General features: G+C 35.8%; 1 protein-coding gene and 1 long non-coding RNA gene across 2 annotated transcripts in view; one reads left to right on the forward strand and one right to left on the reverse strand.

Moving 5' to 3' along the window:
* Positions 1 to 3,760: 3,760 nt before the first annotated feature.
* On the reverse strand, positions 3,761 to 5,503 carry LOC120605023 (uncharacterized). The gene is made up of 2 exons (XR_005653489.1): positions 5,356 to 5,503; positions 3,761 to 5,227 (listed from the first exon to the last, which is right to left on the reverse strand). It is a non-coding gene; the product is annotated as an uncharacterized LOC120605023 (long non-coding RNA).
* Positions 5,504 to 5,587: 84 nt separating this feature from the next.
* Positions 5,588 to 23,058, forward strand: part of LEMD3 (LEM domain containing 3) — a 59,913-nt gene continuing 42,442 nt past the window's right edge. Inside the window, exon 1 of the mRNA XM_039865918.1 lies at positions 5,588 to 7,158. Coding sequence (XP_039721852.1) covers positions 5,631 to 7,158 — 1,528 coding nt within the window. The 5' untranslated portion in view covers positions 5,588 to 5,630. The remainder of the gene's footprint in view (positions 7,159 to 23,058) is intronic.

Below are 23,058 nucleotides of genomic sequence, written 5' to 3' on the forward strand. Positions count from 1 at the left end.
GTATATTCCTTAAACTTCATGCTCAATTTAGACTAGCATTTCTCTATTCTACTAGCATCCTGTACCTAATGTATTTCTTTGTGTGTCGATGTAAAGTCTTCCTAATGCTATTTTGTGACATGTGATATCAATTTACTATTCATTAAATACATTCAACAATAAGCTAGGAGCTGCAAGGGGTGCAGATTTCAATAAGACACAGACACTTATCTCAAGGAACATAGAATATAGAAGAAAGAAATAAAGCAAGTGTGTAAATAACTGTAATAAAAAATACAATAATAAAAACTATAAGAAAGGGCTTCCAGAAAATTTTAGATTTGTAAGGGATCTTAATGATCAAGTATTCTTACTTCCTCATTTTAGAGATGAAGAAACTAAAAGAAAAAAAGGTTAAATGACTTATTCTGTGCGGTACAATCTTCTCATGTGAGGGAGGCATCATGGTGGGCTAGAAAGAACAGTAAATTTCGGGTCAGACAATGTAGGAGTGGTTTTGGATTTCAGCCCTAACTAGCTCTCACAAATGACAAATGATTGAAACTTTTAGAGCTTTATTTTTCTCATCTACAGAACTGGGATAATAATGATTGCCTGTTGGGATGGTGTAAAGATCAAATGAGAAAATGAAAAGGTTTTGAAGACTATGAGGCAATGTAAAAAGGTAAAATATTGCTACAATTAATTAATTGCAGACCTGAGACTGAACTCAAACCTCCTAACTTGGAGACTCTTGTCCATCATGTATGAATGTGAAATGCTCTCCATGACTTCTAGTATATGATTTAGCAATTTGTCTTCTTGCAGAGTTAGAGTGGAATACAATTATCAATCACATGTATGTTGTTTACTCGAATCCGATGACTATTCCTCACCTGCTTGAGTTATATACAGAAAAATAAAACAGATGCTCTTGCTGTGAAACTTCTTTGGTTGATTCTCACAGTAACATAGGATAAGAATTTTGTCCAACATTTCTTAATACCATGTTGTATTTTCAGACTGTTTATTCTGCCTTCTTCTTTAGAAGCAGTTTTAGTGTTGAATATAAGTTGAGCAATTAAAAAGAAAAATAAACATCAGGAATCTTGTAGATCAAAACTAGTGAATATATCCTTGAGGCACTTTAAGAGAAGTTAAGTGATAACATCATTACAATATTGTGTTTCTCCTTCCTCTTCTCTCTCTTCCCTCTCTTCCTTCTCTTTTGCATCTTCTAACTCAAATCTATTTCTCTCCATCATTCTCACTTATTCCAAGTCCCCTAATAGTCTCCCTGAAAATTATCTTTCTTCAGTGTAACTTCTTTGATCTGCTAGAAAGTTAAGTGATATAATCAGTTTTATATTTCTGAGTTTTCTTTCTAGTTGCTGCATATAGCAACAAAACCAAGAAACAGGATAACTGTAAAAGCTTTCATCTTTTTCCTCACTCCACTACAGACCTCTTTGTGTTGGGTGAGAAAAGAGAGAACTAAGCTTATTTTTATACATTTTACCATATGAGTTAAGAAAAGTATTCAAGAGGTGGTATGTTGTAGTGAAAAGAACAAGGAATTTGGACTCTGAGCTCATGGATTTCAGTTTCCCATCTGGCTCTTTTGCGACTTGAATCAAGTAACTTTTCTAGCCTAAGTTTTTTTTTATCTGTAAAAGATGAAGACTAATAAAACCTACCCTTTGGCTTGCGAAGGAATTATATGGTATTCACAAAATAACTAAAAGGCAGCTAAAAAGATGCATATCATATTAGGAAGACAAAATAAAATTAAAACCCTTTTTAAAAAGTTAAGAAAGTTAGGTAGAGTCAGCAATGGGATTAACTGATAAAATATAAATACATGCGATGGAGCCCAAAACACTTTATACGGTTGAGCCACAAATTTGATTCTCAACTTTCTAGTTATTGTCTCAAAGAAAGAAACATGGTAAGTCACCAAACCAACAGTGTCCATCCATCAGGTTAAAAGCAAATTAGTAGTTTTGCGATTCTTCAAAGTTAAAGATAGAATTACTATATGATCTGTAATTCCTAGGTATATACCCAAAAGAACTGAAAACAAGTATTCAGATACTTGTACACCAATGTTCATAGCAGCATTATTGACAATAATCAAAATTTGGAAATAACCAAAATTTCTATATTTTGATTGGATAAACAAAATATAGTTTAGCAATACAATGAAATGTCAATCGTCCATAAAAAAGTACTTATACATGCTATAATATGGATGAACTTGGAAAACATTATGCTAAGTGAAAGAAGTCAGATACAGAAGGTTACATATTTTATGATTCTATTTATATGAAAAATCCAGAATAGTTAAATCTATATAGACAAAAAGTAGATTAGTGGTTGCCAGGGGATGGAGAGAGGGAACAATAGGGAGTGAGTGGTTAATGAATACAGGGTCTACTTTGGGTATAGGATCTAAAATGTTTTGGAACTAGAAAGAGGTGATGGTTGCACAACATCGTATGCTTTTAAAATGGTTAATTTTATGTCATGTGAATTTCACCTCAATAAAAAAAATAAAGCAAAGCAAAAACAAAACAAAAACAAGTGAGTTGTCTGGAAACATGCAACTATTCCTAATACTGAGACCAGAAAGGAAATGAACCCTCAGCAATATCTTTATTTGAATACATGGTTGGGTTTTATATCATTCTTTAGAAGCTCCTTCAATATAAGGTGATGTCTTCACTATGAAGGGCAACATGGCAAAAGGTATTTTACTGGGAACCAGAGTTGAGTTTGGTGTTACTAATGTGGCCCAAGCCACACTGGTCTCTGATGAGCAGGCTTAAGACAGATTAAATTAAAAACATCTAGAGGAAGAGATGGGCTGCCTATCCTGGAATCCATCATAAATGTTTCCCTTGATCAAATTTTTGGAAGCAAGAGTGAGTTTGAGATTGCATTTCTTATCAAGTATGTCATTAGTTTGCCAGGTTAGAGCCTCATTCTTTAAAAGTTAGCCAATCTGGAAGTAGAATGATCCATTGGTAAATGAGGAAAATGTTAGCAGTGAATAGTGACAATACTGAGATGGTGAAGATTCTCCTGAGAAAGTATCAGGTCTGCTCAAACATCTAAACAAAGGGTAATTATAACCCCTTATAGTTCTGGGCAATAAATCATGCCTTCAGTATCTTCAGAGGAAAAGTTTCTTGTAGACTAAATGAGACCATGTATATGAAAGCTCTTTGTAAAATATAAAGTTCATATTAATTGTAGTTTTCATTGTTATTAATATCTGGGCATAATATGTAACATGTAAACAACATTTGAACAGCATTTTCACATTATATTCATTCATCATTCTCATCAAATACTTATTGAATGTGCTCAAAAGGGTAGGCGATATTTATCAGCATTTTAGAAAAGAATAAATTGAGGTTCAGAGAACCTAAGATTTGTCACATAACTTGGAAACTTGAAACCTTTGGTTCCTAGTTCATTCCAAACCTTGCTATCCCCAAGGGCTAAAATGACCAAGGACTATGGTTGCCAAAGCCCTTCATCTATATTAACTATTCAATGTGATTATTTAATTTCTCGGGAAAAGTTTTACTATTTCTATTTTTGTCGGTGTAGTGGCATTTTCTTTAATTGGTGTTACATGGACTTCTCAGGCATCACACTACCAAATACACCCAATGCTTGTCTTTACATTATTAGTTAACATTTATTGAGTCCATACTGTGTGTTAGGTGTGGTGCTAAGCATTTAATCCTTAAAGTAGCCTGCTGAGGAAGATTTGTTTATACAGGAACTAAGTCTCAGAAAGATTAAACAACCTGCCCAAAGCCTCAGGCATAAATCTAAATAGCCTTACAATCTTTATGGAAGGATATTTAAATGTTCATAAAAATCAGAGGCGGAACCAACAGAGTTCTAGGATTCCTACCTTAAGAGTCAGTAAGGTGTGGAACAAATGTTGAACTAAGAATAAAAGTAAGAGACAGGGCTGGGCTCATATCCAATTTTGTTTAACTCCAAAGCTCACAGCTTAACCACTCTGCTATACTGGGATACATTCCCACGCAGAAAATTATAGTAATAATTTCTGGGTCATTATCATCATAGTGGCTAAAATTTACTGTGTAGAAAACCTATAAGTGCTTAACAGTAATAGATTCAGGAACATTTGTAAAATTTAAAGTCTCCTGATAAAGGACAATGTGCCCTCCACATGTTTTGTTTTGTTTTTTGAGATGACAAGCTTTGCCAAGAGGAGTTGAAAGTTTATATTACTGAGTATTATCTGCTGTTGGATTCAGCATGTTGAAAAGCTAGTATCTACACTTTCAAGCAACATTTTTCTGTACAGATCTGTTTAATGTAATAGGCTAAAATAATTTATTCGACCAAAAATTATTACAGCGTGCCAGGTGCTGTGCTGGGTGCTGCTCTGTAGCTATTAGAGTTTAAGAACTCAAGAAGTGTCAGCTCTGCCAGGGTTTAAGGAAAAGGGAAACAATCTTTACCAAATTGGGCAAATTTCACTTCTCTGGGATTCATCTCCTATACTGTAAATGTGGGGGTTGGATATCTAGGTTTTGTTTCCGGCTTTTTGACTGTGTGAAATTTTTCCTCCTCATTAGCCACTATTCTCATGTCAAAATAGTCATACTATCTTAGGTTTGCAATTCATTAACCGTTTCAACAAATATTTATTGAACTTCTAGAGTCAGTCACCATAGGGCTGAAGTCGTGAATAATAGAAGCAAAGGTCCTCTGCTCGTGGAGCTTACAGTCCAAAGGGGTAAGACAATAAAAAATTAAATAAATAGTATAATTTTAAATACAAAAACATAAAAATGATCTAACAATTAATAAAAACTGTAAGTTAGAAAATTACTAAGAAGGAAATCAGGATGGCGTTTTATGTCTTTTTTTTTTCAGTCTTAGAATGAAGCAAATGATAGGCTCTCAATTACAAAAATGACGACCTATCGAGACCATCAGATTTTAAAAGGGGAAAAATAATACCTTACAACCAACTAAGGAATGAATAGCAATTACTCTGGAAGAAAACTATTGTGACAGGTCTACTCCTTAGAATGGAGGACAGGCTTCTCAAAAGCAGCAGCAGGAGCAACTTTTTTTTTTTTTGAGCCAAGCGGAAAAGCAGAGAACCTGGAGTCTGGCAAGGAAATTGCTAATCTAGTCTGGCCATCGGAGTTTCTTTTCGTTTTGCTAGGCTTCCCTCGGCAGCGGAAATCTGGACGGAAAGAAAATTAATGCCATGAACTTCAAGGCAGATTTCAACTTTGACTGCCCGGTGGCAGGCACCTGGGAAGAGGAGGTCAAGGTGTGGTTTAGCAAAGAGGCAGCTCCCGGGAAACGTACTCGGAAGTGGAGGGCAGAGAACAGCGGGAAAAGTCGAGATGAAGGCAGGAGAGAGCATGCTGAAACCCCAAGGTGAGAGTGCCGCAAAACTGTCCCCCGCGGGAGCCGCGCGCCGTTCAGGTGGCCCTTTCCCGCTCAGGTGAGCTCCTCCCGCGCCTCCCATTGGCCAAGGCTTCTGTTGCGCTGGGAGGGCGACGCAGCCCGGTCTAGTTCAGGGTCTAGGGCGGCGCGTCACTTCCGGTAGCGCGGAGCTTGTAAAACACCCTGGAGAGAAAATGGCGGCGGCAGCGGCTTCGGCGCCTCAGCAGCTCTCGGATGAGGAGCTTTTCTCTCAGCTCCGCCGTTACGGCCTGTCTCCTGGCCCAGTGACGGAGAGCACCCGCCCGGTCTACCTCAAGAAGCTGAAGAAGCTTCGAGAAGAAGAGCAGCAGCAGCACCGGTCAGGGGGCCGCGGCAACAAGACGCGGAACAGTAATAACAATAACACGGCAGCCGCCACGGTCGCCGCAGCGGGACCGGCGGCGGCGGCCGTGGGCATGGGGGTCCGGCCGGTCTCGGGAGATCTCCCCTACTTACGGACTCCTGGGGGCCTGGGCCGGATCTCGGCCGCGGGCCCAGAGAGCCCCTTGGGAGGGCCCGGGGGCGCCTCGGCCAGCCCCACGGCCGGCAGCAAAGTGCTGCTGGGCTTCAGCTCGGACGAGTCGGACGTGGAGGCCAGTCCCCGGGACCAGGCCGGCGGCGGCGGCGGGAGGAAAGACCGGGCTTCGCTCCAGTACCGCGGGCTCAAACCGCCGTCGGCACCCCTGGCCGCCAGCGATGTGACTAACAGCACCTCGGCCGAGCGAAGGAAGCCCCACTCGTGGTGGGGGACCAGGAGGCCGGCGGCTCCCGAGCTGCAGACCCCGTCGGGGAGAGATGGAGCAGCCGAGGACGAGGAAGAGGAGGGAGAAGACGGAGAGGACAGAGACCCGGAGGCCGAGGAGCCGCTGTGGTCGAGCCGGACCGTGAACGGTAGCCGGCTTCTCTCCTACAGCTGCCGGGAAAACTATTCCGACTCGGAGGAAGAAGAAGACGGCGACGTGGCCTCCAGCAGACAGGTATTAAAGGACGACTCCTTTTCCCGGCATCGGCCCAGACGGAGCCACGGTAAGCCTCTCCCTCCTCTGACTGCTAAATCGGCCGGCGGGCGGCTGGAGCCCTCAGTTCAGGGAGGGGGAGGAATCGCGATGAATGACAGGGCGGCGGCCGCTGGGAGTCTAGACAGGAGCCGAAACCTCGAAGAGTCCGCGGTGACGGCGGCGGAGCAGGGAGGAGGGTGTGATCCGCTGGACTCCAGCCCCACTCCTAGATACCGTGTTAACGCGAAGAAACTGGCTCCTCTCCTGGCCCCGCCATTGACTGACATGGACTCAACCTTGGATTCGTCCACAGGCGCCCTTCTTAAAACCAACAATCATATCGGCGGTGGGGCCTTCAGTGTGGACTCCGCCAGGATTTTTTCCAACAGTATCCCTCCCAGTGCGGCGGTGGCCGCCTCTGGTTCACTCAGGATCAATCACTCCAATCATACGGGCTCCAATCATACCTACCTGAAAAACACGTATAACAAACCGAAGCTTTCCGAACCTGAGGAGGAACTTCTCCAGCAGTTTAAACGGGAGGAGGTGTCCCCAACCGGGGGTTTCAGTGCCCACTACTTGTCGATGTTTCTCTTAACTGCTGCCTGCTTATTTTTCCTAATATTGGGACTAACTTACCTAGGAATGAGAGGGACAGGCGTATCCGAGGATGGAGGACTCAGCAGTAAGTATTAAATCCCGTGGGTAAAGTAGCAAAGGGAATGATAATGTTGTTAATGGTTTGTCCTAACTGCAGTTGGCATTTTACATGAGGTGACTTCTGTTTAATAGTGAAAGGTAACAGATTGAGTGCATTTATGTCACCATTAAGAAAGAACATTATTACCATAATCAGAATGATAATCCTATTATCAGAATAATCCCATTATCAGAAAGATAATCCCTTTATCAGAATGATAATCCCATGGCTGATTAAAAAATTTTTTTGTATGATGTATTGGGAAATTCAAAACATCTTATAAAAGAATGAACTATGAATGAACAAACCTGTTAGTAAAATGCATTTATGTGTGTGACTTAAATTTTCTTTAGCCTCGAATAACTATATGTAAGATGCCAATTACTCAACAGTTTTGAAGTATTTTGATTGTTAAGGGACATCATAAATGCAGTGTTTCTGAAAGGCAATGTAAGATTGCTTGAAATTCCAAAGGTTAAATATTTTGTAATATTAAGTATACGTGTAGGTAGTTCTGTAATTTTTAAAAGTGAATGAATGTAGAAATAAGGAAGGCACACTTCTAAAATAACTTCCCAGCCCAAAGTATCTCCCTTCTCACCAGTGAAAAAATAGTGGTAGGCTTTGAGGGAGTTTGCAGTCAGATTTATCAGGATTGGTTTACAGGCCCTGCTATTTACTTGCTAAATGATTGTAGGGAGGTGTGTTCATTCATTCATTAAGCCAGCATCTTCTACGCTGAGCACTCAGGATACAATAGTGATAAGTCAAAGTATCCCTGTTCTTCAACACAGGAAGATAAATACAAATCATTTGTCTTCTTTGAAAGAAGTAAGGATGGAGCAACTGGTATATGCTACCTTAAAGTTGGTAAGAATAGGTGCTATTTGAGGTGAGACCTGAAGCAGGAGGACACAGCTTTGCAGGGAGGTGGGAGAGCATTCTTGGCAGAGAAAATACAAGGAAAGGCCTTGAGGTGAGCGGAGCCTTATAGGTAAGTTGTTGGAGCACTTAGAGCCAGGAGGAGCGAGCGAGAGTTTGAGCTTCCCTTTTCTCATCCATAGAATGTTGCTAATGTTGATTAGAATCATGCTTGTGAAGATTAAAAAAGAGATAGTAAATTTAGTACATGATGAACTGCTGAATACATGATTTCTGAATATCAGGTCTCTTTCCCGCATCCCCTGAAACTTCCTACCATTTTTACCCAACATGAATCCACTGTATCATGATTTGTATTTTAAAAAATGTGCTTACTATTATTAGTTTTATTTCAAAATAGTGGACGATGCAGAGTAGACTTAAAGAGTAGAAGTGAAAATGTAAGTTTTCATTTGAGTATAGTCAGTTCTATGATAGTCAAATAATAAATTATTACCATTACTATATTGCTTAAATAGAGGGGTTAGAAGAGGACTGAAATACAGCACTCACTTTGATTGGTACCCTGGAGCAAGAATGAAGTATTGTGTCCTGTCCCAGATACTTGGGAGAAAAAAAAAATAAGGTCACATTAGAAGTTAAGCTAGTAAAGTTCACATAAATTAAATGACATCACCTATCAGCAGTACTTACCTGCATCTGTTTGTTTCTCTAACAAGACCAACTCTATGACCTGGACCTTTTCTAAGAGTTAAGTACTTTACACATGAACTCATTGAATCTTCCCAACAATGCACTGAGGCAGATGGTATTTATCTTCATTTTATAGATGAGGACAGAGACTCAAGGAAGTTAAGAAATGTACCCACAGTTAAACAGCTAGTGAGTGATAGGACTAAGATTTTGTTTCAAATTTTTTTCAACTATAAAGTCCATATTCTTAACACTACTTTGGGTATTGTTTGGAGAGAGCTTTCTAAATAAGAGGGTACTTTTACTTTATAAGGATTAAAAAAATAATTGAATATTTGGTAGAATTTCATAAGAATTCCTGATGAGCACAGTTCTCAATTAAGGTTATTGTTACATGTTTCTCCTCCCTGTTAAGAAAAATGACTAATATTTTCTTAGGTACTACAATTTCAAATGGAATAGAAAGGGATAGGACTTCTAGGGTTTTGGTACCCTTCTCGCCTCCACCAATGTGGAAGGAAAGAAATTATAAGGTATTTTACATTTTAATACATGGTAAATGTGAGGTGGCCTGAGGGATGGAAAGAACAGTGGCTAAGAGGTTGATCTGGGTTTTAGGATTTGTCAGAATGATCTTAGTTGAGCTTCATTCTTATGTATTATATTACCTATTCAATATTTAATTTGCATTAAATTCCATTAAACACACATTGTAGACCTCAATACAGGAATTTGAATCAAAATATGATGAATCCTTAAATGTATTATATATTTGACTTCTTGTATATCCTGGTTGAAAGATGTGCCTGCTAGTTCAGTTAGTCTGCACATCTAACGGTGAATAATTTTCGCTCCCTATATTTATGTATTTTGATGCTTTGTCATATTATAATGGTCAACCAATGCTTAACCATAGGTTTGTTGGTTAAATAGTGTGCTTAAGGGAATAGTTTTACTTTGAATAATAATTTCACCAGAAGATTGTAGGTTATATGTGAGAGTAAGCTTTAGTAAGCTTTTATTAGTTATTTAAATTAATGCATAACATATAATATATTAGCCTTTTAAGTAGTTCTTAATCATTTGGTCTTTAACTTTCATCAATGCCTAGTTTTATTAATTAAATTACTGAGTCTTGCTTCGTCATCTGTAAAACTGCGGGTTGAATTAGATGATCTCTTTAAGTTCTTTCTAGTTCCACAGTTTAAGATTGTAACTTTGAACTCTCCTACCAAAACAATTCAAGGATCAGCCTGCAGTCAAATTAGATCATGACAACCGATCAAGAGAAAATAGGCAGAATGAATTGACTATCTTAGGCTCATATGATCATTATTTAAAAATTGGCTTTCAATTACAAAAGACATGATTTTTGTACAAAATGTAAATAGAGATCTATGAAGCAAAAAATGAATGGGTATTGTATACCTCTGCTGGTCTCATATTCACTCTGGTATAAGTAAGTTCAAATAATAATTCTTTCAGAACTTTCTTTATACTTTTCATGTAATACATAGATTCATGTAATACTTGTGTGTACACATTTTCATTCAGCAACAGAGTTCCAACTTACTGTGTGCCAAGCATTATTTTAAGCAGCAGGGATATGTGGTGAACAAGGCAGATGAAATCTCTCTTCTCATGAAGCTTACTCTGGGAGGGAAGATGGGCAAGTAAACAAATAAGAATTTGAGATCATAATAGTTGCTAATACAAAGTAATGTTGGTAACTTTGGGGGCTGAGATAGAGGGGAATGCAATATTCCATACAGGTGGGACATGCCTCTAAAGATAATCGAGGTCTGAATGACTTGAAGAAACTAGTCAGTGACTGGGAAAAGAGCATTCTCAGCAGAAGTAACAGCAAACATAAAGACCCTGAGGCAAGAACAAAGTGGGAATGTTGAAGCATCAGAATAGAATGGCCAGTGTGGCTGGGGCATGGTAAATGATGAAGTTGGAAGTAGGCAGCAATCAGGTCTTTAAGGATCTAAAGGCCTTGAGGGACATAGACAGGAGTCTGAATTTTATTTTAAGTGACAGACTATACCTATTCTGCAACTTTTTTTCCCCTCTTGCATCATGAGTAACTTTCCGTATACTAAGTTGAAGTACAAAGGCATAATTTAAAAATTTCATTCTCTTCTGGTCCCTCTCCTATAAAAATGCTAAAATCTCTTCTATCCTGAAAATGTTGTTCTTCAACCCTCTATTCTCCTCTAGCTGTTACTTTTTTCTCAGCCAAGATTAATCTCTTTCCTCCTCTGCCATTCATTCAACCTGTCTAGTTTACTTTTCTTTACCATTCATTCCTCTCTGCTTCAAGTCACCAGCGGCTCAATTGCCAAAACCAACAGAGGCTTTAAAGTTCGCATCTTCACCTCTTTGATACATTCAATGCTCCCTTTTTCATGAAACTCTCTTTTTTCCAAACGTCTGTATCACCACTCTCTCCTTGTTTTCATTTGCTCTTGTCTGCCTGTGCTTTAAATATTGGTGGTTTCTGGAACTCTTATTTTTGGCTCTATTCTTTTGTATAGTTTTCTTAGGCAGTTTCATCCACTCTTCTGGCTTATACCTCCCAATTTTATATTGTCATACTGAATTTTCTTTCCTGAGTTCTAGACTTGTTGATTAGACAGTTACTTCTAGATATACCAGAAGTACCAACACCATCTGTACTCATCAGCTTTCCTTACTTTTACCTTGTTTCTACCCCTCTGTTCCCTGTTTCAATTAGTGGTACTTCCATCCACTCATAGTTCAAGCTAGAAACCTTGAATTTGCCTGGATTCCTTCCTTCCTTTCATCTTCATACCAAACCTCAAACCTTAGTCAATTTGGTTAGTGAGTCCTGTAGTTCTATCCCCTACATATCTTTTGAATCAATCTATTTCTCTCTGTCACTACTGCTCCAGGTTAGTCTCTTGTCTGAACTGTTTCAATAGCCTTCTAACAGGTGTTCCTGCTTCTAAGCTGTAGCTCTTCTAGTCCATTTTTCTGTGCCAGAGCAATATTTCTAAAACATAAATGCAATAATCACTTCCTTGCTTAAAGTATTCAAATAGCTTTTCCTTACATATTGGGTAAAATATAAACACCTTGGCTAAACCGTTCATGATCTGACTATGTTTGCCTTTTTCTAGCTTCGTTTCTTACCAGCCCTCTTAACACACATTACTTTCTGGAAAATTGGAACTTTCTGGAACACGACTTTGTGTTTACTGAATACGTCATGAAATTTTGTGCCTTTATGCCTTTGCATATGTTATTCTCTTAATTGGGAAGATCATTTCTTCCTCTCTATTAACTACTATTCATTCTTTAAAAAGTGTTACCTGTGAATATCATCTCTCCTTGTCTTCTTTACCCTAGAGTTCAGCCCATCATTCTCTGCTTAAATACGATCTTATGCATCATTCATAGCATTTATTACAGTGTATTATAATTGAGTATGTCCACTGTGCCAGATAGATTACAGCTCCTTGAGGTAATGTTTCTGTAGGAAGAATTAAATACACTTGTGAAAGGCACAGGCTTTTCATGCATTTCTAAGTTTGAATTTCATTTATCTCTCATACATGCTCTGTGACTTTACTAGGTACTCAGGTGCTTTATATTAAAAATGAAGACGATAATACCTGCCTCAGGGTAGCTTTAAACATTATGTGAAATAATGCATGTAAAGTTTTAGTGTTGTTGACTGGCATATGGAAATCACTTAGTAGATGGAAGTCACATTAGTACCCTTGGTACAAGTTCATTACTCAGTATTTCTTGACCAAGTGATCACCTATCAGGCACCCATATACATGCACTGATTAATTTATCATCTAACTCAATAATTGGTTAAGTACACAGTAGTGGGACGGATACAAAAGAAATCTCATTCCTACAGAAGTCTCCACTAATAATAGTCATAGGAAATGGATAAGAAACATACAAGATATTATGTGATAACTGCCACACTTTTATGAAGGAGGAGAATTCACTGTGAGCTGCATCAGTCTCAAATGATCAAATGCCCTGATTCCAAATTTGGACTTTATTCTGTAGGTTGAGCACTGGGAATCAATGGAGGTTTTAAAGCAGAAGACTAACATGATCAAATTGATTTTTTAAAGAAGGATAAACAGGTGATGTTTATATGTTAATAATGGAGTGACAGGATTGGAGAGAAAGAATGAGGTGATAGGCACTAGAAGCAGACATGAAGCAGACATGAAGTTGATGCAAACTTGAAGGAGGATGATAACTGAAAATGGAGGAGGGCCTGTGATTAAGAGAATCCATTTGAAGAAAGAAATACAATACTTAGTGACTAGATACAGAAAATAAAGGAGAGGAGTGAAAGATTATTGGTGGTCACCAGCCTGCTTGAGAGAATAGTGATACCACTGGTGGGAATTAGAGATGTGGGAAAAGGATCTTGTTTGGAGAAAGGTAGTATAGAGAAAATGAGTTTATTTGGGCTTAATTTTTGAGTTATTTAAGTATAAATAATCCTGTTGGCTATCGTAGTTAATTTGGATTAAAGATGAGAGACTGGTGCTTGATGTTTACTAAAGAAATACCTTTTTAATGGCTGTTTCTTTTTTTAATGTGTGTCTTCTTTTTAAAGACAAGACCAGATAATACAAGGGGATGCCGTAGTGATTTTTAAAATATATTTAGACTTTTTCAAGTAATTGGACTAGCCAAAAGGTCCAATACTTGGTATCTATAATGAAATAGGCACATGGATTTTAAAAAATAATAGTTGCCCTTGTTCTTGAAGAATGAAAGCTAAGTGTTATGTTTGAAGTTTTTCAAAGTTGACTTGTAAGGAAAAAAAGGCAACATCAAGGATTTTTGCACATCCTAGTTAGATGATTTAAGAAATTAAAATGTATTCTTTGAAAATGTCTTTCGTTTGAAAATTAGCTCTAGAATAATTTAAAATAAAAATCATCAGAGTGAAAACTTGTGAATTCCATATGAGTATATCCATGGAGCCTAGTTTGCAGAAACATTGGTCTAGCTAACAGGGCTTGGATTATTGAGGAGGCAGACCTAGGTTTGAATATTGGCCCTTCCACTTGCTAATTTTTTCATTAAAGGCTAGTTCCTGAACCACTGTTAACCTCAATGTCATCTTCTATAAAACAGAGTTAAATGAGAATTAGTTAATGCATGTAAAGTACTTGGCTCAATATATGACGCATAGTTAAAAATAATAGCAACTAACCTTTATAAACAATTATAATTGTTATTTAATCTTCATGAGACAGGTATGTATTCTATTTTGTAGCTAAAGAATCAAGACAGGGAAGTTAAGTAACTTGCCCAGAATCATGTAGCTAGTAAGTGCAGAGGCAATTTTGGACTCAGTGGCTCTTAATCACTCTTCTAGATTGCCTTTTAATGTGTGCAAGTTATGTAAGGGTTCTGTATATGTTTTCTATTATTATTTTCCAGAAAATTATGAACGATGTGAATGAGTGAAACAAATTAATGCATGAAATCCTAGAGGTGCCAGGAATAATCTATGAAACCTAACAACTTTAGGACAAGAAAATACAAATCGATACTCTCTCAACAATTAGGAATTTTGTGGAATCATTTATCCTTACTTATGGTTTTAGATTATTTGTCTATATATGAAGCAGGCAATCTGATATAATACAAGCTGTAAATGTAATATATAAAACTATGAAACATGATATGCTTTCTAATTTTTAAGGGATTTGCATGGTCTCAAATCTGGTGGGGAAAGTAGTCCTCTGATTTGCATTACCGCTTTAAAACTTATGTTTTCCATTGTTCATTTTCAAGATGTAAAGACCTTTTAGTACATTTGTTTTCCCTTTTTTGCTCCTTTTAAATAAACTGCGTGTATTTTCCCTTTACATACATTCGTTTAAAAGGTAATGAAGCACTCTAAAATTTCAGAAATGCTTTTAAAAATTAGATACTTTCATGATTCCTCAGTAGGGTTGTGATGTTTTAAACTAATTTCTCCTTGCTTATTAATTATTCTGTATTAACTTTACCTATTCGAAAAATTTTTTTATATAAAGGAACCTCAGTGTAAAGAGGTATTTAATCTGGTTTATAAGAAGTTTAAAAATGAAGTATACCTTAGACTATTGGAAAGCTCTAGAATATATGGTAAACAAGTAGTAGTAACTTTATGAAAATTATATTACTAATGGTATATCTTCACTCTAATCCTGTATTTATTACACACTAAAAGTTGCTACCATTTAATTTGGGAACCCAGGCAAATATTAATTGTGGAAATTGTTATAACAATTATTATTTCATAAATTTAGACTTTGACTTTCATACTCACAATTTATTTTTAACAGATTTTAAAGTTAATCTGTAGCAGTTTAATAATGTGTGCTTTAACCTGAATCATACAAGTGATTGTTAAAAAAAGAAAAGAAAAATTTGATCTCTTTATTAACAACACTGTGAAAAATAATTTATAAACAAGAGTTGACCAGGAAGAAAATGTTTAGGTTTTAACATTTATTTATCATTTTATATTTAAATTTTACATATTTGACATCATTCCTTTGAAAATATATTTCTAAGGAAATTAGCTTTTTAAAAAGATTATAAAAATTTATACTACCAGTTTTAAAATATAGAGTTTAAAATTATACCACTTCTTTTGTTTTGGTAGCAGATTTATTGTTCTGTGCCCATAGCTTTTGAAGATGGCTTGAATTCATCTTTACAGCTATGTTGATTTCAAATGGCAAGCTAACATTTAGGAACAAGGCTTAGGTGCAAAACTATGTAAGAGTTTAGTTTCGCTGTCCTGAGCTAATTAAGTGATAAGTATGCACCAACAATTGCTCTCCTGCCTTGCATGTGACATGGATAGAAAAAAAAATCCTTTAGTAGCAATGGCCTTCTAATACATAGCAGAACATGAATTTTGTTTTGCAGTTAGAGATTCCTTTTATATGCATATATGTACAAAAGGAATTTGCTGATTGTGGCTAATTCCTGAAAGCAGTGTATACTTATAAAGGAAGCTTTTGCTCTGTAGGAATTCACCTAGGTATAATTTTTAAAGCTTACATATAGAGAGGGCTATTGAAATTAATTAGGAGAGAGGAAATTTTAGAATACCTGCTTCTTCTAGTCCCTGGGCTATGGGAAACTTTCTGTGTTTGTAAGGGTACCTCCTCCCATGGTCGTCACAAATACTTTTTTGTTTGATTTAGCGCACTTGAAGAAACATCATTTTGCTTTTTTTATTCATTTATTCATTCATTCACTCACTTATAAATTGTTTATTGAGCACCTACTATGTGTCAAGTAATACCAGAAGATGTAGGTATATAATTTCTAGAACAATAGGAGTGATACTCTTTCTGCAGACACAGTGTCTCCCCTGCCACGTTGTGGTGGCATTCTCTTCTTATTCTTAAATATTTATGCACTAGCTACCCAGCCTCCAGAATTGACAATTGGTTCACTGCAGCACCGTTTCAGATTTGTATGTTATGACTTTAAAAATTAGATTTTGCAAATCTGAGTACCTATGGTAAAGTTTACCAAATGTGTACTCTACGTAAAAGAAATAGTTTTATTTTTGCAGGCTTTTAGAAGTAGTTTAAAAAGTAAAAAAGGAGGAGACATGCAGATTGAGTTTGCCAAAAATGAAAATGTTATTCGAAGTGTTTATGATTATGGTTCAAGATGTTCTAGAAATATACTTATGCTTATGATGTCTTCTTTTTAAAAAATGTCAGCTCCAAATATCCCTTTTTTCAGATTCTAAAGCCATTTAATGGTAAAAGCATTTGTTGAGAATTTTCTATGTGTGAGCACTTTACCTTAATTTTTGTGAGGGATACTACTAACGTTCTCTCCATGAGAAAAACTGAAATATACATGGAATATGGTTACAAGGAACTTGTCCAACATCCCACAATTACTAAGTTTTAGAGCCAACATTTGAACCCATGATTTGACTTCAGAGTTTGCAGTCTTAACCATTAGGCAGCAGTAGATTTTCCTATGCATTTTTTCTCACCTACTAACTTTATTTGGACAGTTAGGTCACTCATAATCTCTGGGCCTTGGTTTTTGCATCTGTCAAATGAGGGGATAGTAAAATCAACTTTACTTCTAGCCAATGACTTTTGTAGGGAACTAATGTGAATAGTGATAATGTCTATGGAAATGCTTCTGAGAAATTTGAAGTGATATTTAACTATATATTTTTAATACTACAAGTTAGCATTTTCCAGCTATAGCAGTCTCATTTAAGCAGCACATGTTGAGCACTCTAACATGTCATGTCAGTACTGTTAATAATAGAAGAATTGGTTAAATTTATAGTCCTTATCAGTATTTTTACAGTTTTCTCTCAGGCTATCTGAGCAGGTATAAGGAATCATCTTTTTGCATTACCTAATTGGTGCATTATCTCTATGCACTGAAAAAGAATATTCTTATTTTTGCAGTTATGTAATTTAATGGGTTATGAAGCACAGTGTGAAACTAGATTTTAGCCTCACTGACTACTTGAAGGTAGTTTTGCTGAGAGGAAAGTAGAGATGGGATACGTTGCTTTAATCCAAAATATAGTAGTGAATTTGAGACCAAAAACATTTCTTAGGAATGTGGATGGGTCTTAGAGTAAACTTCTATTAACATTTTCTGAAGAACAGACAGTGCATGCCCCCTGTAGAAGAATGGCCTGTCACATGTTGTTCTTCATCTAATTTGTAACATACCATAAGTACTGTTATTGCTAAAGTGAGAAGATGAAATGTGTTCCTATGAATAGACAATAGAGTGAATGGGAGTAATCAGGAGATTGGGGGTATAAAATAGTAAAATGAATTTGATAAACAGGATATTAAAAATCATGCTACTTGAAGTATAAGGAATTTAAAGTGCATGAGGATTTTCAGTTTCATCAACAATTCATATGAAGTACTTAATGAAAATTTTTATCCTATTTTGCGTTTAAAAGTTTGTCAAAGATGTGATTTGTTTAGACTCGAACTAATAGAAATAAAAGACATATGTGATTTCAATTTTTCTAGTAGCCACATTAAAATGTAAAAAGAAACAAGTGAAACAAATATTAATCATAGATTTTATTTAATTCAGTATATTTAGAATATTATCATTTCAACATATAATCAGTATAAAAATTGACATAGTTTCCTTTTTTGTACTAAGGCTTCAAAATCCACTGTGTCTTTTATATTCACAGCATATCTATCTCCATTCAGTCTAGCCAAATTTCAAGTGCTTAGTAACCATATGTGGCTAGTGGCTACTGTAATGGATTGCATAGGTCTAGACTGCCCTGAGTTACAGAGTTATAGTGTTGATTTAATGAGATCTAACAGCTTCTGATTTTTTAATCTTACAATGTGCCATGCATTGTGTTCTCTATAATATTTTTAGTTAATCTTAAATCTTATATAACTTAAATAACAAATAATTTAATCTTAAATAAATCCATGGTATAGATTTTATTGTTCTCATTTTATAGATACAATGAGGTATGGGGATGTTAATTTATCTAAGGTAAAACTGGTAGTCTGAGCAGAGCAGTGATTAAAAATTTAAGTGCAACCCTAAAAACTTGTCCTGCTCACTGTACTGTATGTACTGTTTTAAAGCATGGCCACGTACTTAGGGTAGGTGGGTGAATGAGATTTCGTTCTGCCACTGCTCAGCTATTTTTGATTCCCTGCAGTGACTTATGATTTAATTACTTCATATTTTAAGATTTAAAGGGCTTCTTAGTTTAAAGTGAAAGTGGTATCCCCCAAATTCTCATTCACATTTCTTATTGGAAACATTCATTTATATTCTTCATTTCCTATTATGAGCTGCATTGTACAGCTCTTCAAACTAGACATGTAGGAGGGAGGGATGGCCTTTTGATTCTGGCACATGACTGTCCTGGGAGATAAGGGAAAAATCAGTTCTTGTTGAGAAAAATAAAAACAGAAAACTTTTGTTGGGGTAAAAAAAAAAATGTGGATCTGTACTTAGCAACATCTCCTAATGAATTTGAATAATTTCTTTAAATTGCATTTGGATTCCTGGAGAGCATTTGCTTAAAAAGACATAGTTTGCTTCCAAAAGGAAAAATGAGTAGTCAGCCCTTAATTTTTGAATGGGTTATCTTCCAGATGATGTGTAAAGTAGTTGTTTGAACTTCGAACATGTTTAACTATACTGTTTTTAAGTTTAAGTTCGTAGACTAGCCTATAGAAGCCTATTTAAAACCATATTATATTTTAGCACTAATATAGAATTAGCTTAAGTTTTGGGTCCTTAAAGCAATAGATCATGTTCTGTGGGAGTTGGATGAGGAGGAAGCAAATTTATTTTTGGCTTTTTATGTTTCTTTTTTTTCTTTTACTTTTTCATCTCTTAATTCTTGTTCTTATAATGGCCTAAGCTCCCTGCTGTTCTCCTATTATCTTGGCTAAACATCTAAGTACTCAATAGTTCCATTAAAAAAAATCTACATATAATTGACATATAACATTGTATTAGTTTTAGCTGTATAGTGTTTTGATACACACACACACACACACACACACACACACCCACACACACACACACCCACACACACACACAGCCAAATTATTACCACAATAAATTTTAGTTAATATCCATCACTACACAAATTACAGTTATTTTTCTTGTGATGACAACTTTTAAGATCTACTCTTAGCAACTTGCAAATATACTTTAGAGCATTGTTAACTATAGTCCGACATTACATCCCCAGTACTTACTTACTCATCTTATAACTGGAAGTTTATACCTTTTGACCACCTGTGAGTTGGGTTTGTTTTTTTTTGATTTCCACATATAATTGAGATCATTATTTGTCTTTCTCTGACTTATTTCACTTAGCATGATGCCCTGTAAATAGTAGATGCATTTATTGGGTGCTTGGCAAGTATAAACATTTAGTCTTCTTAAGCAATTTTTATATCATTTTGCAAATGAGGAATTTTAATGGAGGATTAGGTTAATCACTTTATCCAAGGTTACAGGTCAGAGAGGGGAGTTATGAAGTTATGTTGTTGCTTGAACCCTAGCAGTATGACTTGAGAAAGTTCATCCTGAAACCATTGTATTTATTGTGTTTCCCTTTCATATACTGTCCCCTTTACCAATCTTAACTCCTTTTATTCTCTCAGTTTAGCTATTTTTAGCTAAATGTTAGGGAAAGCCATTTGATTGAATTAATTCACAATATTACAGCATTCTGATAATAAACATTATATGATTTTATGATAAAATTTGATAGTATGATTATCAAATCCTTTAGTAAGGATTGAGCCAATATGGAATCAGAATTTAGCCCAGGCTCTTTAAATCATCCTTCATCCTTATATGTAGAATAGTTGGGTTGCCTACATTTTCATTTGGAATTTATGTCAGAATTCTTAAGGGCTGAGAACTTTTTGGGAAGTGTACTCATTACAAAGTATCGTCAGAGGACCTAACAAATGATTTGCCCTCTCATGTTGCACTATTAATTTTCAACTGTATATTAAAATTGCTATGATTAGAATACAAAGAATTATTGTATTTATGGTAGAATTTTGTCATTTTTTTTAGGAAATGAATACTAAAAATGTTGCAGGGATCTGAACGTCTTGAAGAACGTGTAGATGAAGAGATCCTTTTACCTAAAAAGTGGAGAACCTTTGCTTAAAGCATGCTATAAGGAAATTGGATATACTGGTTATATTTTAAAATTTGTGTTCAAGACATAATGAATGTCAGGGGATCAGTTATAATGTTTAAATGACTGGTTGACCAAACTCCCAACTGATAAAAGCCCTTTAATCTCAGAAGTGATTGCACTTTAAATACAAGATCTTTATTAACCCTGATTCTGTCTCTAATTAGTGAAATTTTTGGCAGCTAATGAAAATTCAGGCATTATAAAAGATTTTTGACAGGAGCCTTGCCTTGGGGTCTTCTCTTCCTAACTCATATTTTCTAAGAACTGTCATTTCTTCTCAGTACCTCAATGTCAGACAAGTGAGGAGCAGAGTGGTGATATATTTGTGTTATTTTGTAAGCTGAGTGCTATTTTTTAATTTAATTTTAGGATTGGAAAAAGAAGAAAAAGCTAAGCTTTATTTATCTCCCCCACTGCCCCAAATTTCTGTGCATAGTCACAAAACATCCTATTTTACATTAGGTTACTAGAGTCCTAGAGAAGATATCTTGCCTAAGATCATGTCATAAATGTTGCAGCTAGTATTTTTTGCTCCAGAGATTTTTTATTTGTTTTATCCCGCTGCCTTTCAGTGTGGCAGGATACTTTTTATTTTTCTAACTGACATAACTTCAGAAGTAAGCATTATTTAGAGAAAATTTTATATTTTATTTAAATTTCAAAAATTGTACTAGGTTGAAATTCACATAAAACAGGATTAAATTATGTTAATACTATGCCATCTAAGAAGGAGAAAGGAAATATTACCTAATTTGAAAATATTTAGTACCTTTTTAAAAATTCTGTAATTTTTGGCTTAGAAAATGAGAGAAACTAGAGTGATTTAGTGTCCTTGCCTAAATTTTGTTCTAGGCAGAATAGCAGTCTAAATCCATTTTAAAAAATAAGAGTGCAATATTCTGTTAGTTTTGTTTGGATTGTTTATTTTATTTAATTTTTTTCAAGCAAACACCTCCCATCTTTAAAAGTCTTGGTTAAATTTTGTTGGGATTATAATGTGGAATAAAAGACACTGAGGTTCATCAATAATTGCTTAGTGATGAAGAACCATAGTACAAGTATTGGAGTTAAATAAATAAAAATCCAAACACATGTTTAAAAAGCAAGACCTAGCCTATAGTGGGGTATACAATTTGAAAAAAAATGGAATAAACAGCTTAAAGTAGTAAATCAAAATTCTGGTAAGTCAATTTGCTAGCTAGAGCATGAAAGTAAATAAATAAATTATCTTGTACTTTAATTTACAAGACCTTTTTCTACCAATTCATTACAGGGTTGTCACACTTTTTTTTTTTTGCCTATTTTTGGTAATAATCCTGGTGCTGAAGGAAAGGAGGTCATATTGCATGAATAAAAGCAGATAAACTTGAAAGTCAATATTTTTTGGCACATAAGATCATCTTAGAGTTAAAGGAGTTCTAGAAGTCATTAGCTACTTTGGGCAATGGAATTTGAGAAATGATGTTTTAGTTGGGCTCTTTTGATCATAAGACAGTCTTTAAGAAACTGATGGTTTTACTCTGAGGATGTATGTGGACTGAGACTGTAAAGACTTTAGAAATCAACTTGACTCAAGGTCTGTACTTGTGCATGTGCTTCTTTCTCAGTACTGAGCTAAATTTTTCATCATGATTTAGCTTAATTCTTAAAACAATCCTAAGAGCCAGGTCTATCATCATTCCCTTTAGATGAAGAAACTGAGGCTTAGGGAGGTTGAGAAACTTGTCCAAAGTCAGTAAGTGGCCGAACCAAGATTTGATTACAGATAATCTGACTCTCAACATGGAATCTTTGTTTGTATACTATACTGTCTGCATGATTTTGTATTATCTCAGTGTATTTGTTTTTGGATTTCCTTTGGAATCATCCCCACCCTCCCTTTATAAAAAGTTTTGTATTCTACTAGACCAGGAGTTCTTAACCTCAATGGCCTATGAATCTTAAAGAAGCCATAAATGGATTCGATTCTAGGTGAACAGTAACTCCTTGAAATTATATGTAAATTTTTGAATGGGTACACATTTTTCTGTGGAGAGGTTACATAGGTTTTACCAATTTCTCAAAAGGATCTGACCCTCCAGAGTGGTGAGGATCACTGCCCTTCTCAGCTGCTCTAGGGGAAGGTACAATGAGTTTTCATTTTTGTTTTCTTTAGCACCTTGTTGAATAGAATTTAACAAGTAAGAGATGGTATGTGGGGAAATAAACTTGAAATTAGTAGTACTTCGGGAGTTTTAAGATGACTTGAATGTTTACTGAATAAGTATTATTAAAGCTTAAGTTTCATTTACTAGGTTCAGAAAACTGTTTTGTTACTGACCAGTTCAAATTTCCAACTCTAGCATATGAAAGTAGGTTTTTTGAAGTCAGAGCATAAAGTAAAAATTAAGCATGGTCAAAAATGCCATTAAGAAATCCCCTAGATTTAGAGACTGCCATATGGTCTCAGAAAGATGAATTTTTTTTCCTCCAGTGTAAGAATAGACTTTTAGTACCTAATGAAGCATTAAGGACTATAGTACATCTTTAAATATTAAAATCATACTCAATATTTGAAGTATTTA

The sequence above is a fragment of the Pteropus medius genome, unplaced genomic scaffold (assembly GCF_902729225.1).
Source record: "Pteropus medius unplaced genomic scaffold, Ma_sr-lr_union100, whole genome shotgun sequence".
In the NCBI taxonomy this organism is placed as follows: Eukaryota; Metazoa; Chordata; class Mammalia; order Chiroptera; family Pteropodidae; genus Pteropus; species Pteropus medius.